Below are 15390 nucleotides of genomic sequence, written 5' to 3' on the forward strand. Positions count from 1 at the left end.
TCCGCTGAACTTCTGTCTAGGTACTAGTCGGAGGCTAGTTACCCAAGCTGAGCAGCGGAGGAAGCTCCTGGCGGCTGGGGAGGTGGGGCCGGCTTCTAGCCCTAGAAGCTTCTTTGAGGAAGAGCCTGGGAAAGATGGAGGAGCCCCTCTGTGGAAGCCAGTGACCATCCCTGCAGAGCTGATGGGCGGCTGTCACCTGGGGACACATGCAGGTCCTAATTGTCTGTAGCTCTGCCCACAAAGTTGCTTTCCCTTTCTGGGACACTGCAGCACTGGAAATATCTTCCTGCCTGCCTGGCTCTAAGGACAAAAGCACATGTGAGCCTTTTGTTTATATCATCTTGTAACCCTGAGATATCCCCAGTTGATGTCACTAAAAACCAACTGGACAGAGACAGGTGTGTTTCAGTCAGGGCCTAATGGGTACCTGATGTGACTGGTGACACTGAGGAGCTACTGGGTGTTGGTTGGCTACCTTCCCATGTTTGGACACCAGAGGGAAGGACTGAAGGGACTAGGGATGTGAGGACTCTCTGAGTGATGGGCAGAACCAGAAGCCATCCACCCCTTCAAGCTTAGTCTGCCTTTTAATTGTTTGCTGAAACAGGGTTCTGCTATGTAGCTTAGGCTAGCCTGGGCATGTGGGGCTTTGTGTAGGCCAGCAGCCCCTCATATCACAGCGGAGGGTTATAGCTGAGCCCCATCATGCCCAGAGGCTATATTCCCTGTCCAGCCACCACCTACTTTCTCAGGACATAGAGTGCTCACGTTTGATAGCAGCAATCTGTGAGTCCCTTTCTTTTGAATTCACTTTTTTTGGGGGAGTGTCAGGGTGGGGAATGCAACTGTACATGTGAAGGTCAGAAGAGAACCTTCCAGAGTCGGTCATCACCAGGGATAGAATCAGGGACAGCCCAGGTTACCAGGCACAGCCACAGACTTTGCCCTCCCTATCCCCTGAGCCATTCTGCTGCCCAGCAGTTAAGAGTGTGACATGGGTGGGGCCTGCCCTGTGGGTGACACAATTTTACTGCAAGCAAGCATGAGGCTCTGATATGGGAGGAGGTAAGAGGAGATGGGGGGTTCTCTTAGGCTTCCTCCATAGTCACTGGTTAGGGATGCTACTCCACTTCTGCTTTCTTCCGCTAGGGGTCGACATTTCCCTCAGCAATGCGCCTGGAGCCTGGGTGTGGCCAGGGCAAGCTAGGTGCTGTGGGTGCCTGGGCCAGCTGGTATTTCCAGAATGCTGGAGAAACCCAGCCCATGGGCATGTGGCTGCTCTGATCTCTCGTGAATTAAGAATATCTCTGCAACCCCAGCACCAGGAGAGGAACTACAGCCGACCTCCTGGTTTGGAGCCATGTTGCCTGCTTTGTCAGAGTGTCAAAGCCAAAGAGAGACCTGGCTTAGATCCAGATTCCTTTCTGAAGGAACAACCAAATCCTCAAAGAACACTCTGGAAATGGCTTTCCAAAATTAATCCTTTACTAGCAACAGTCACCTGGTGCCCTCCAACACACTGTCCCTGTGGAGAATGGTAATTTATTTATTAGCCCAGACCAGCCTGGAACTGGCACTGGCCCTCCTGTGTCCACCTCCTGAGTGGCCAGCTAGGGGACCTTGCTCTCCAACAACAGGCAAGCCAGTGGGTACCAGGCATGTGCCACCCACCTGTTAAGACAGGTCTTACTTTGTAGTCCTAGCTGATCTCAAACTCACCATGTAATCACGCTGTCCTGGCACTCACAGAGATCCTCCTGTCTCTGCCTTCCGAGTGTTGAAATTAAGGGCGTGTGCCAACACTCCAGGCCTGCATGTGGTCCTTTAGAGCCAAAGGGCTTACAGACCTAGCCTAGTCATTGGGAAGAAAAGCATAAGCCGACCATGACCACGTCCTCCCACTGCCTAAACTCCCACACATACCAGCATCCCTGAGGCCAGAGGCCCACCAGCTGGAGGAAGCACAAGAAAGAAAATCCTCACTTACCAAGGAGCCACCCCCCATTAGCAATCTCCCCCCACGTGCTAGCCATTCTTGGACACAATGTGTCACTGTGATAGGACTTGGAAGTAACATAGATAAGGAGGTCCCTAGCCTGTCCCTGAGTACAATGACTCCTCTTGAGTTTACACAGTGACAGAGAAGACCAGAGGTCAGCCATCACTCCTGGCAGCTTCTGTGGCTAGAATCCCTCCCTCCCTCTCGTGTGTGTGTGTGTGTGTGTGTGTGTGTGTGTGTGTGTGCGCGAGTGCACTTTTTTATGGGTGTGTTCATTAACTTACATGCATAGGAGACTAGGTCGGTATCACTGGGTATTACCCTCTGTAACTATCTTAAGTTGTTTGAGGCAGGTCTGGGTGTGTAACCCTGGGTGTCCTGGAACTCAATATGTAAACCAGGCTGGCCTTGAGCTCACAGAACACCTGCTTCTGCCTCTTGGGAGCGGAGCTGGGATTAAAGGCGGCGTGTGCCTCTGAATTTTGGAGCCACCAGTGGGTGGCTGGGATTTTCCTGCTTTTGTGGCCACCCCACCTTTAGTGTTGAGGGTGCAGGCACTCACTTGCTGTGCTCGGGTTTTTACCCACTAGGCCACCTCCCCAGGCCAAGTCAGTTCTTCATACACCAGAGAGCCATGTACACTAGAAGTTATACTTTATTTAACATCGAAAGGACTAACATTTAATTACCAGGGTAAGAGAGCTTTTCTACCGAAAGCTCTTTGTTTGGTCTTAATTCCACCTCCAGAGACACAGGCAAGTCCAAGACCTGACAGCTGTGAGGGCCTTTCCAACAGTGCCACGCCCTCAAGGCTTAGAACTAGCTCGCGCGCTCTCTCTCTCTCTCTCTCTCTCTCTCTCTCTCTCTCTCTCTCTCACACACACACACACACACACACACACACACACACACACACACACACACACACACGCACACACGCACAGGCATGACTTAAAAGGTGCTTGATGTCAGGCTAAAAGAGAAGTCGGGGCCATTATTAGAGACACTCCATATGTTATATGTACAGACACAAAAATTAAAAAAAAAAAAATCACAAAACTGCAGTTTCTGGAAAAATACCGGCAGGAACGGAACTTTTGTTTTTTAAACTTCGTGTGGACATTCTACTATAACTACAGGTGTCACCAGAAGGCTTTAGCGGCCTCCCCGTGTGTTACTTGGGCTGCTCCCACTGGCTGAGTACGCTCAGCCCAGAGGGAGGAGCCACTGCGGCTTCACATCCTGCATAGGAAAAAAAAAGCAGTAAATGTCAAGTTCCTTTTATTTCTCGTCTCTAAGTCATTTGCAGGGCAGGTTCTTTTACAGTGAGTCATTCTTGTATCAGCACACTAGCAGCTAGGAGTGACAGGCAGTGGGTCCTGGGGACAGGGAGTGTAGAGCTTCTAGGGAAATCCTGCATTCCCTTCCCCCCACAGCCGGTACAATTCCACAGGGTTTCCACGGCAGACCATCTCGCTCAGAGAACGGCCTGAAGACGCTCACCTCCATCCTTTCTGGATGTAGGTGGTACAGGAAGTTAAAAAAGAAGTGAGGGGATGCGGGGAGACAGGCACAGGCTTAAACAGTCATTCGAGGAAGATTGGCAGCTTCTCCATGTTACCTTTGTGGCAAGAGCCTTTCTCCGTCCTTCATGCACTAATGAGATCTGTGAACAGACCAGTAAAAACCACTCTGGCTCCTCATGGAGGGGACAGTGGTCGGCCCAACTTGGTGAAAAATCACAGGTTCTGGAGATAGATGGCCAGTAACCTGGTGGAGTAACTGTGTCAGAGCTGAGACAATCTTCACTCTTAGGCACCAGGCTTCCATACCGCCCCTAGGTCTTCCTCATGTGAGTCCTGAACAGCCTCACAGGGGCCCCAGAGGGCAGTGTGTTGGACCCGGGGCTAGGCCTTCCTTGGGAGAAGGCAGGGTGAAGAATGCCTCAAAGCTAATCCTTGCTTGCTCTTGAAACCCAAAGTCAGGCCCTTGTCGGCTGCTCCCCACTGTGGTACTCTCCCTCTCCTCTGCTGTGAGGTTGACAGTGCTGTTCTGCAGGGTGGTACACCAGTGCCACAAGAGGAGAATGTCTGCATTTCCACAAAGCACAGGCCCGACCCTGAGAACCTGCCTCTTTGTCCCTATTTCTGGTTTTGTAAGACTCCCATGTCTTTGATCCTCTGACGATGTTAGCTAAGCTACCAACTGCCTGGAGGAAGATGCCAATCTCCTCAAGTTCAAGCTTGTGGGGTGCCCTTCACGGGGGCTTGTGGCCAAGCCTTGAGTGCTTTTGTACTGGGAAAGGAGAGAAAGCGCGGCTCTAAGGTTCGAAGGACCACCTCGGTTCTCCCCCAAAAGCTCCACCATTCTAGGAGGGAAACAGTTTCAAAAGCAAGCTCCATCCATTCTCCGGGGCTTCTGGAGAATAGGATCCAATGCAGAAGCAGTGTTCAGAGCCATCAGAGGGACCACAGGAGGCACAAGGTCTTTGGTGGGAACATAGGAGAGTCCTCAAATGCTACCTACGGGACTCAGCAGGCCCGCCTTACAGTAATGAGCTAGAGCGGGTGTGAGGCCCTCCATCACAGGGTACCGGGAACAGGCAGACAAGGCTCACAGAAGGTAGACCCAGGCAAGACAGCAGGGTTGGCCCACAAGTTGGATTTGGGACTTCGATACGGACCTCCTTGGGCCAGGTAGATGATTTAGAACCAGAGTGGGAGTGGATGTGGGTTGGGCGCCCCAGTCCTACCATCGATCCCCTAGGATGGAGTACTGAAGTACAGTGCTGGATGGTGGGGAGGACCCGAGGCAGCAGCCTCTGGAGAGAAGGACGCAATGGAAGGTAACAGTGCTGGATGGTGGGGAGGACCCGAGGCAGCAGCCTCTGGAGAGAAGGACGCATTTGACAATGAGTCCCGAGAGACACATAGATGACAGGTGGGCGCTCAGTCCACCTGATGCACCGCCGGCCCCCCCTTGTCAGGATTCTGTTAGTCACCAGGAAACCAGCGGTGACGGTTGACAAAGGCACAGTGTGAGATGTGCAAGGAGTGGCTGGGTGGTGAGCAGGTGGACTGGGAGCCCAGAAGGAGCGGGGACACAGGGCACAAGTCCAGCTGCCTTGGTGGCCTGTGTGGGAAGGGAGCAGAGTGAAGCACACAGCCCCCGTGGGAGGCTTTGGAAGAGAAACACCCGTGCCATACAGTAGGCAGAGGGAATGGCGGAGCCACGGGAGCATGCTGTGAAGGAGAGGGGGAGGTGGGGACCCAACTCGCAGGTGGGTTTGAGGATGCCCAGCCAGCCTGAGTGTCGCTGGAGGCCTGTGGGGACAATCGGGCTGGACGACGATGGCTCCTGGGAGGCTCCGGGGGGGGGACTCTGGCCTTGTGCACCGCCATTAGGAACCTACGGCACAAAAAGAAAGAAAAACCCTGAGTTAGAGAAAGCGGCAGGTGAGAGGCAGGCGGTTTGCCTGTGCTGGCAAAGCGCTTGCCTGGTGGAGAAGGGAGGGGTTCGGGTAACTGGTTACCACAGTGGCTCTGCCGTGGGGAGCTTTCCAGACTTTCACCTTCTGTTTGGAGACAGGCTCTCATGTAGCCTCGGGTGACCTCAAACTCTATACATAGCTGAAGATGAATTTTTTTTTTTTTTGGTTCTTTTTTTCAGAGCTGGGGACCGAACCCAGGGCCTTGCGCTTCCTAGGCAAGCGCTCTACCACTGAGCTAAATCCCCAACCCCCTGAAGATGAATTTTAAGTCGTGATACTCCTGCTTCTACCTCCCACGCTGACATGACAGGCCTGGCTTTTTATTTCCCACGTTTAGCTGGCCCCATTTTTTTTTTTTTAGGTCCAGGATGGTGTGAGGAAGTTAAAGGGCAAATTCTCTCACCATTGCAACTACAGGTGAGAGGGAAACTTAAGGCTGCCCCGGGCCACATTAAACACGAAAGCTCTCCACTGCCAGAGACGAGGCAAGATGCAAGAAAAGCAGATGCCCCAAGCCCTCAGGACAGGAGGGGTAAGAACAGGGAGGCGGAATTATTTGGGAGTGGGGGGAGCGGGGAAGAGCATTTGGCTTGAGAAGTCCTCAGAGAGGAGTTACACTTATTGCAGAGAATGCTCTCGAAAAAGAGAAAAATCACTTAAAATACACAGCACTGAGAAAAATAATAATATTTATTAGAGAGGCAGATACGAGGGCGCAACCGGAAGGCGACAGAGAGATTCTTTCCCTCAGGATAAGAAGAGAAAGGTGCAATCGTGATGCTATATTCAAACGACTTACTCAGAGCCCAGGGGTTTACAATAAAGTCAAGTACGCAGCAGCCGGCCGGGGACCTAGCTACAGTGCAAGCGTCCAGGGGCCTCCCCAGCAGTTATAAAAACAAAAAGGTGGTTAGGCAGAAGAACAACAAATAAAACCAGACAGGCAAAAGACTACAACAGTGTGCAAGGCATCCTTCCAGCTTCCAAACGGCAGTATATACAAATGTACCCTGCGGCGCAGGATCGCGGCCACGGCCAACAGGAAGTGATGTCAGAAGCCGCCGGACTGCAAAGGGTCGAAGGAGTCTAAGGATTTTGGCAATAGTTAAGTACATCATTGATTCCAGAAAGAGAGAGAAAGTGCGCCCTTGCGTTGTTTTTTTTTTAAAATCTGAGAAGTGCTCTGAGTTTCTGGGAGTCAGGGAACAGCAGCTGGGCCCCGGGGTGGAGGCAGGGGGACAGGGTCTGAAGAGGCTGGGTGGCTGCTAACCTCAGAGATGCTTCTCAGGCAGCTCAGCTCTCTCCCTATCTATCTATCTATCTATCTATCTATCTATCTATCTATCTATCTATCTATCTATCTACCTACCTATCTATTTTCTGTCCTTTTGAGATAAGATGTTACTCTGTAGCCCAAGCTGGCCTGGAATTCGCTTTGTAGACCAGGCTGGCCTTGAACTGACAGAGATCTGGGTCCCAAGTGCTTGGATTACAAGCATAGACTACGACACCCAACTGTCCGGTTTTTACTTTTTACACTGATTTGCCTGCGCTTTGTGTGGGTGTGCACATGTGCCAGGTACACGAAGGTCAGAAGTCAACTTCTGGGACACAGATCAATTTTGGGGAGTTGGTCTTTTCCTTCAACCATGTGAGTTGCAGGGAGAACACTCACATTCATCAGGCTTGGGGACAAATGTCTGCACCTACCAAGCCACCTTCCCCTGACCACACCTCCAATATCCCCTATTAAACAGTAAACTATTGGAAGAAATTTCTATGCTCACCACTGAGGAGACAGAAACTACAAAGTATCATTCAGTTCACTTGGGCTCATTCATCTGTGGGGACCCTAAGGAGTCACCTTAATGGCACACACTTAAACAAGGACCTGCACAAACCCGAGGAAACCCACTCCGCTTCACCCAGCAGGCCGTTCACCAGTTCGCTGCTGGACCTCTCTTTGAGACTTTTTAAGACAGGGTCTATCTTACGTAGTTTTAGTTGTCCAGGAACTCACTGTGTACACTAGACGGATCTTGAACGCACAGAGCTCTGCCTGCCTCTGCACACGGGAAGGAGTGCCGCATGCACTCCTTTAATCCCAGCACTTGAGAGGCAGAGGCAGGTGGAGCTCTGGAGTTTCAGTCCAGCCTGGTCTACAGAGTGAGTTCAGGCTATCCGGGATAGCCAGGGCTACACAGAGAAACCCTGTCTAGAAAAACCAAAAAGAACAAGGTAGAAGAATAAGAGAAGTAAAGGGGGGGGGGAGAACAGGAAGAGGAGGAGGAGGAGGAAGAGGAAGAGAGGGAGGAAGGAGAGGAGGAGGGGGAAGAGGAAGAAGAGGAGGAAGAGGAGGAAGAGAAGGAGGAGGAGACTGAAGCTGAGAAGTGAGTTCTGGATAAAGAACTCTGCCTTTTATATTCCTAGTCTTTCTAGCCTCCTGGCCACATGCAGTTTGTCCTTCTTCCTCCCCACTCAGAGGGCTCTTTGGGGGTTCAGGGTACCTGCAGGGAGCATTGAAATTCTGCTTCTGAAGGAGCCCTGTAACGGCTGACTTTAAAAGCACAGTGACAGCGAAAGTTATTCAAAGGAAATGTGAGCTAGAAAACCGATGTGCATTAAACAGATCAGGCTGGGTCAGCTTGCTATTCAGGAGTCTGCACTGGACCGTGAGGTGTGGCTGCTGGAGCTTCGTGAAGGGTACGGGGACCTCTTTGTGCCACTTCTCTAACTGCCAAGAGCCAGTCACTGCTACAAAATATCATCGTGGTCTCAGCCATCACAAGGCTGAGGCAGGGGAATCATGAGTTCAAGGCTAGCTTGGGTTACACTGCCTCAAAAAAAAAAAAAAAATCCCAGCACTGAGGCAAAAACAGGTGGTCTCTGAGTTCGAGGACAGCCTGGTCTACAGAGGGAATTCCAGGACAGCCAGGGCTACACAGAGAAGCCCTGTCTCAAAAAAAACCAAAACAAGACAAAATAAAAATTAAAAAAAGGAAAGGCCCGATGTGGGTGGATGCTTTCTCATTTCTACTGATTTAGAGTTGGCTCTTGACAGCCTTGAGGTGGGCTGTCATGATGGGCACCATTCAGTCCTGGGCGTGGCAGATGCCTACGCACATGCCCAGTGTCACCCCCCCCCCCCCCAGCATCAGAACTGACTTAAAAATGCAAATTCCCACATGGCCCACATCCCTTTTAAACACTAAGACTCTTTACCTCACTCTGGCTGTAGTTAGGCAGCTCAAATGTGCCAGGAATCCCAAAGCATCTGGGAAATTCTAACTTGGGGTCTCATAGGTGTCAAAGATTTAAAAAAAAAGAAAAACTCTTCCACTTAAAGGGGGACGTGTTGAGTCCATTGCTTACAAGGGATGATGCACGAGGCTCTGTCCACAGCAAAGCCGCTCGCTCCTCTGGCCACAAACAGGAATGGAAACAAGTCTGAGGAAAAGCGTGCCCGCAGGGGCATTGGGGCGCCAGCTGCTGCACAAGCTTGCCTCAAAAGCTTGACGAGACTCTACCACTGGCCCGGCCCCTCAGATGGAGCCAGAAGATGAATGTCAAGTCAAAACTAGTCCCTCAAGGAGCACGCCCTCCTGGACCCCTTTCGGTTGTTTGGGACACTCAGACGATAAACAGATAACACTGGGAAACTGAGCTGTGATTTTTGGGGTACTAGGCGTGGGCACCGAGAAAACGTTACAGGCTTAACTCAAGGGCAGGGAGATATTACTTCCATCGATGAAGGAACTTTTATTACCCCGAAGCCCAGGCCAGCCTGAAACTCACTTGGATGATCTTGACTTGGCCTTCCTGAGTGCTGGGATTATAGGCACAGAGCCACCACCATACATTTTAAAAAAGAAAAAAATCTACACATTTTGTTGAATGGAATGGAAACGCTGATCAGATCTCAAACGACACAGTTGTAAGCTGGCCGGTGGCAGTTCTGAACACAACCAAGTTGGACAAGCGAACTCAGGCACAAGACGCCCCCAGTTCCCGAGTGTCTGAGTCGCCTGGTCTCTGCTGACCTCTTGAAGGCCTGTGACAGCCACAGTGGTGGGGAGAGACAACTCCAATGCTTTTCAAGGTTTTTGTTTTAAGTGGATTAAATATAAGTCTTAGCACCTTTGGCGTTTTTGTCTAAATAGACTTCGACGTAGGAAGTGGGGACGTAACCCTCCTCGTCTTCGTTTCTGCGGATGCGTGTCCACCCATCGCCTTTGTCCTCCTCAATCACGCTCAGCGTTTCTCCTTCAACTACCGAAATGGTGCCTTCGTTCTGACCTGGAGGGGTAAAGAGAGGTGTGAGGTCTCTAGGGCAGCGTGGGAGTGGGGGGTGGGGGGCCCTGGAAATGGTGCATATAGAGTTGAGTGAGATCTGTGCACAGAATGTCCCCCTCAGTCCTCTGATGCATGCTGGGTCCTCTGCTCTAAGTGCTTTCTTCCGTACGCACATCTCTAGGTTCCTCCTACTGTCTGTGATCCCTTCTTCAGGCCCTCTGAGGGACACCCCTCTCCCTCCCACCCTTCACTCCCCCACCTCGAAAGCATTGGGAAACCTGCTCCTCTAGGCCACTCCCCTCAGGGGTTCTCCTGGGCCGGAGGACAGGGGCAAGGGTCCTCCCACAGCTTCCATAGTACCCTCATTGCTTTCCTTTCCTGGCATTTTCTGAAGTCAAGGTTCTTTCCCCGTTCTCCTTTGATGTTGCCTAGCAGCCTATGAGACCCAGGGTCACTGGGACACTGCTCCTTCCCCATGGCATCTCAAGAACCTAAGGATGAGCCATCGGGCTAGCCTTGGCTCTCCTCTACCTTTTGCTCAGCTCTTTTAACACAGTATGGCTGTGTCCTCTTTTTAGCCAAGGCCCTCCGGACAGCTCTCTAAGACCATTTAAAAGCCAGCCACACCTATGGGTCGGTTTGGGGAGCGTTTGATGGTTAGTTCTGTCAGCAACCTAAAACCTCCTGGGAAGAGGTCAGTAAGGAATTATCTACAGCAAGCTGGCCTATAGGTACGTCTGCGTCTGTCGGGAGACTTTTTTTTTTTTTTTTTTTTTGTTGTTGTTGTTGCTTTGTTTTGTTTCTCTGTGTAGCTCTGGCTGTCCTGGAGCTCTCTCTGCACACTAGGGCTGTCTCTGCCTCCTGTGTGCTGGGAGAAGCTGTCTTAACCGCTGTAATCGATGGTCAAATCCCTGCTTTAAGTCTCAGCTGTGAAAGACTAGTACTGGCTTAGCACAGGCACGACCAATTCAAGGTTCTGCCTTAGCCCCCTGCTCCATGGACTGGGACCTAGCCTGTGAGCTAAGATTAACCCTTCCTCCCCTGACTTGCTTACTGTCAGGATATTTCATCCCAGTAGGGGCAAACGGTTTAAGGAACGGTCAGCAGGGCCAGGGATGTGCTTGTGTTGTGGGTAACCCAAAGCAAAGCTTCACTGATGGGGCTTCTGGTACAGCCTTTGTCACAGTGAACTCCCTTGGTCGAAAGGAGTCACTCATCCTAGGGCCCATGCTTCCCTGAGTCCTCACCTCTTCTCCCACAGCACCTTCTCTTCCTCTCTCGACTGCAACTTGTCCAGGCGGAGGCGTGGGGCTGAGGCTCCACCCGTTACCTGGCTGATCCCACGCAGGGGACAAGGTACACCTGGTGTTCTTCTTCTCACCCAGGTAGTCCATTCCCCACCCTGAGGGGTGTGTGTGTGTGTGTGTGTGTGTGTGTGTGTGTGTGGTGTAAGAGTATATAGTGTGAGTATGTAGTGTAAGTGTATATAGTGTGTAGTGTGTGTGTGTGTAATGTGTGAGTGTGTAATGTGTGTATGAATATGTAGTGTGTGTAGTTTGTGTGTAGTGAGTATGTGTGTGTATATGTGTGAGTATGTAGTGTGTGAGTGTATAATGTGTGAATGTGCAGTGTTGTGTGAGTGTGCAGTGTAGTGTGTGTGTGTAGTGAGTGTAGTGTGTGAGTGTATAGTGTGTATAGTGAGCGTATAATGTGTGAGTGTACAGTGTGTGTAGTGTGTATAGTGAGCGTGTAGTGTGTGAGTGTGCAGTGTGTGTAGTGTGTGAGTGTACAGTGTGTGTAGTGAGCGTGTAGTGTGTGAGTGTGCAGTGTGTGTTGTGTGTGAGTGTGCAGTGTGTGTAGTGAGCGTGTAATGTGTGAGTGTGCAGTGTGTGTAGTGTGTGAGTGTACAGTGTGTGTGGTGTGTGCAGTGTGTGTAGTGTGTGAGTGTGCAGTGTGTGTAGTGTGTGAGTGTGCAGTGTGTGTAATGTGTGAGTGTGCAGTGTGTGTAGTGCGTGAGTGCGTAGTGAGTGTAGGGTGTGAGTGTACAGTGTGTATAGTGAGTGTGTAATGTGTGAGTGTGCAGTGTTGTGTGAGTGTGCAGTGCCCAGAGGTTGCTGTCACATGTCTTCCTTATTGATTTCCCACCGTATTTATTAATTTAAATTTCTCTTTGCTGGAACTGGAGATCTGGCTGAGCAGTTAAGAGCGCTGGCTGCTCTTGCGAAGGAACTGGGATTCAGTTCCCAGCACCCACGTGGTGGCTCACGGCCATCTGTAAGTTCAGTTGCAGAGGACCCGACGCCCTCTTCTGGCTTCCACAGGCACCAGGCACCGACACCCTCCACAAACTCCCATGTAGGCAAAACTCTCATACGCACGAGAAAATGAAACAACTACTTTCTATAATTTTGTCATTATGTACGAGGGAGAACTGTGATCTTGGGACAGGCAGTAGCCTGGTCGGCCCGGGAAGGCAGGGGCCCTCCCCTGGGCAGCAAGCGGTACCTTCAAAGGTGTAGAGGGCCTTGCAGGTCCCGATGGCAGGAAGCGGCTCCTCATCGTCGAACTCATCGTCGAAGTCCGTGGCCAGCACCTTGTGCTCGCTCTCCTGGCTTTGCTCTTCTGTGTAACTACCATCTGGGCTGCTCAAGAGAGGAAGACACAGAGCAACTATAGCGACCAACCTGGACCCTTCCTTGGTCCGCCCCACCACCGTGGAGCGATGCTCGACCAGGCTGTGGGAGCTGACGCTGCCTCAGATCACCAGTCCAGACTGGATGGTTAACAGTGATGTGAGTCAGTGGAAACAGACTCTCGCCTTCTCTCTGTGAGGGATTCCAGAATTTAAAAGTACGCACAAAGCCGGACTGCCCCTCTGCCAGAGGCAGGGCCTCACAGGTACTGTACCTCTCCCGGTCCTGGGCGCAGTTAGTGACCGTCTGGTGTGTCTGGCCGTCGTACAGCCCACTTTGCCGGCGTGCCTGCTCACTCCGAGCTGGGAGTCTGCCTTCCACCTCAGCCAGCCAGGCCTGCGAGCAAAAGCCACAGAAGACTTAGACTTGGGCTGGCCTAGGCTAGATCATGAGCCGCCGGGCCTTAACTCAGAGCTGGACCGTCATTTAAAGCTGACGCTGATGTCGCAGACCCTGCACTGGCTGGCTATACAGGTTGCTCACAGGCAACCATTTCCCTTTCCCGAGGGCTGGGGGGGAGGGGCAGGAAGGCCCCTTGACCAAATTCACCGATCACCTCACATGGCAGAAAGCAGGCACCACTGGGCCAAACTCTTGGGCAGCCATGCAATCACGGATAAATTACTCCATACTTCTTTCTGGCTCAGTCCCGTGGCAGTGAGGTCACCCTGGGAAACCCCGCACCCCAAGACATGTCAGTTGGGTGGTTTTCCTCTCCTGGGACACAGCCCAGCACTCCCACAACACCTACCACTGAAAAGGTGGGGAGTGGGGGTGGGGGTGGGGGGTTCCCCCAGGGGCCTGCCCTGAGACACCCTTCCCCTTCCCGCTTCTTCCTGTTCTGCACACCTCGAACTTGTGAGCCTCCAGCCGCAGTTTTTCTATGTTCTGGGTGACTTCGGCGAGTTTGTGGTCCAAGCTGGCCGGGTCTCCCATCTGAGGGTTCTTTAGGTACACATCTTTCATTTTAGTGATGGCGTCTCTGAGAAAGGGGTAACAAGAACACGGGGGCTGAGGCTGGAGCCAACAGGGGGCTGTCTGTGACTGCAAGAAAAGCCTACTATCCTTTTCGGAAACCCCATTCCCGACGTCACAGGCTCCACACCACCTCTTACTCAATTGCTTTGTAAAAGGAAAAGGAGCGGGGGCTGGGGACTGGGGATTGGCGAGTGCAAGGCTCTGGGTTCGGTCCCCAGCTGGGGGGGGGGGGGGGAATAGCTGTTAAAACCCATCGCCCTGCTTGCTTGGTGACGCACACTGGTCTCAGCACCCAGGTGGTCAGGGCAGGAGGCTAGCCTGGGCTAAATAGTGAGACCATCCCTTCTCTTTTGCTTTTTTTTTTTTTTTTTTTCCTTTTTCTTTTCGGTTCTTTTTTTCGGAGCTGGGGACCAAACCCAGGGCCTTGCGCTTCCTAGGCAAGCGCTCTACCACTGAGCTAAATCCCCAACCCCCATCCCTTCTCTTCAGATGAATCTCTTCAAAGGTTCGTAGGTTTGTGTGTGTGTGTGTGTGTGTGTGTGCGCGCGCGCGCGCGCGCGCGCGCGGGCAGGTGACATGCCTGTGTGAATACAAAGGCCACCAGACAGTTCTGTGCCTGCTTCCCTCTTCCCCCATTCCTGTGAGGCAAGGCCTGGAGATTCTGCTGACTCTGCCCAGCTCGGAGCTTGGGTTAGAGGTGTTTGTGGGATGTCGGGCTTGTTTTGAGTGCTGGCGTCTGAACTTGGAGCCTGATTACATAGCAGGGGCTCAGAACTGCATGCAGAGCCATCTCTCCAGCCGGGCCAGTTGTTTTGAGTCAGGATCTCTTTCCAGCCATGGGGTTGCGGACCCTCACTGGGGATCGGAACCTGGTTCTTCACGCTTGAGTAGGGAGCGCTTTCCCCACTGATCTATCTCCCCAAGCTGGAATTTTACTGAAGTCTTTAAGGAAGCAGATTTTTGTGTCCGTAGAGCCAGTCTTGAATTGTATGATTTAATTTTATTTAATTTATTTTTATTTTTTTGAGACAGGGTTTCTCTGTGTAGCCCTGGCTGTCCTGGAACTCATTCTGTAGACGCTGCCCTCCAACTCAGAGATCCACCTGCCTCTGCCTTCAAGTACTGGGAGTAAAGGCGTACGCGCTCAGCACCAGTATGGTTTTCAATATGATTTAGATGCTGCCTTCAGAGCTGGAGAAATGGCTCAGAAGTTAAGAGCACAGGCTGCTTTCTCAGAGGATCTGAGTTCGATTCCCAGGTCCACAGCAAGTAGCTCACAATTGTCTGTAACTCCAGCACCAGGGGGAGCCAACATCTCTGACCTTTGCAGACACCTGTATTCACATACCATTCCCATGCACACAGACGCTCTTAAGATTAATAAAACATCGTTTTTAGAAAGGATGCAGTCTTTACCATTCTCTTCTCTTTTTATTCTTTTTTAAAAATTATTTTTAGCATGTGTGGAGGGTGTCTGTGTGCAGGAATGTAAGTGACCATTGAGGTTGGAGGCATCAGACCCTCTTGGAGCTGGAGTTACTGAGCTGTAAGTCAGCTGGTGTTGGTGCTGGGAACAGAACTCAGATCCCTTGGCAGAGGGATACATACTCTTAAGCACAGATTGCCCCACCCCCCTTTTCCCTGGTTTTCTTTTTTTTTCCTTTTTTTTTTTTCGGAGCTGGGGACCGAACCCAGGGCCTTCTGCTTGCTAGGCAAGCGCTCTACCACTGAGCTAAGTCCCCAACCCTTTTTTTCTTTTTTTGAGAATGAGGTCACACTCTGTAACTCCAGCTGGCCTCCTCTCACTTCCCCATGGCTCCTCTCTTCCATCTGTGATGGCCTTAACCTGCTGACCCTTCCCTAGTTTCATGAGAAGGTGTCTCAGTGATCTCACTTTGTTTTTTGCTTTCTGAACTTAAATTTGTGAGCCTGCTTTG

General features: G+C 51.6%; 1 protein-coding gene across 52 annotated transcripts in view; it reads right to left on the reverse strand.

Moving 5' to 3' along the window:
- Positions 1-2636: 2636 nt before the first annotated feature.
- Positions 2637-15390, reverse strand: part of Fnbp1 (formin binding protein 1) — a 115629-nt gene continuing 102875 nt past the window's right edge. For 6 of the 52 annotated variants that reach the window (XR_015681229.1, XR_015681223.1, XR_015681211.1 and 3 more), the window contains 5 exons: positions 13325-13457; positions 12690-12811; positions 12288-12424; positions 9285-9785; positions 2637-5407 (listed from right to left, as the gene is read on the reverse strand). Coding sequence is in view for 22 of the 52 variants with exons in the window: in XM_087647869.1 (XP_087503995.1) it covers positions 9607-9785; positions 12288-12427; positions 12690-12811; positions 13325-13457 (574 nt within the window). In the remaining 30 variants the exon portion in view is untranslated. 52 annotated transcript variants of the gene reach the window in all.

Source organism: Rattus norvegicus, chromosome 3 (assembly GCF_021556685.1).
Source record: "Rattus norvegicus strain SHRSP/BbbUtx chromosome 3, alternate assembly SHRSP_T2T, whole genome shotgun sequence".
In the NCBI taxonomy this organism is placed as follows: domain Eukaryota; kingdom Metazoa; phylum Chordata; class Mammalia; order Rodentia; family Muridae; genus Rattus; species Rattus norvegicus.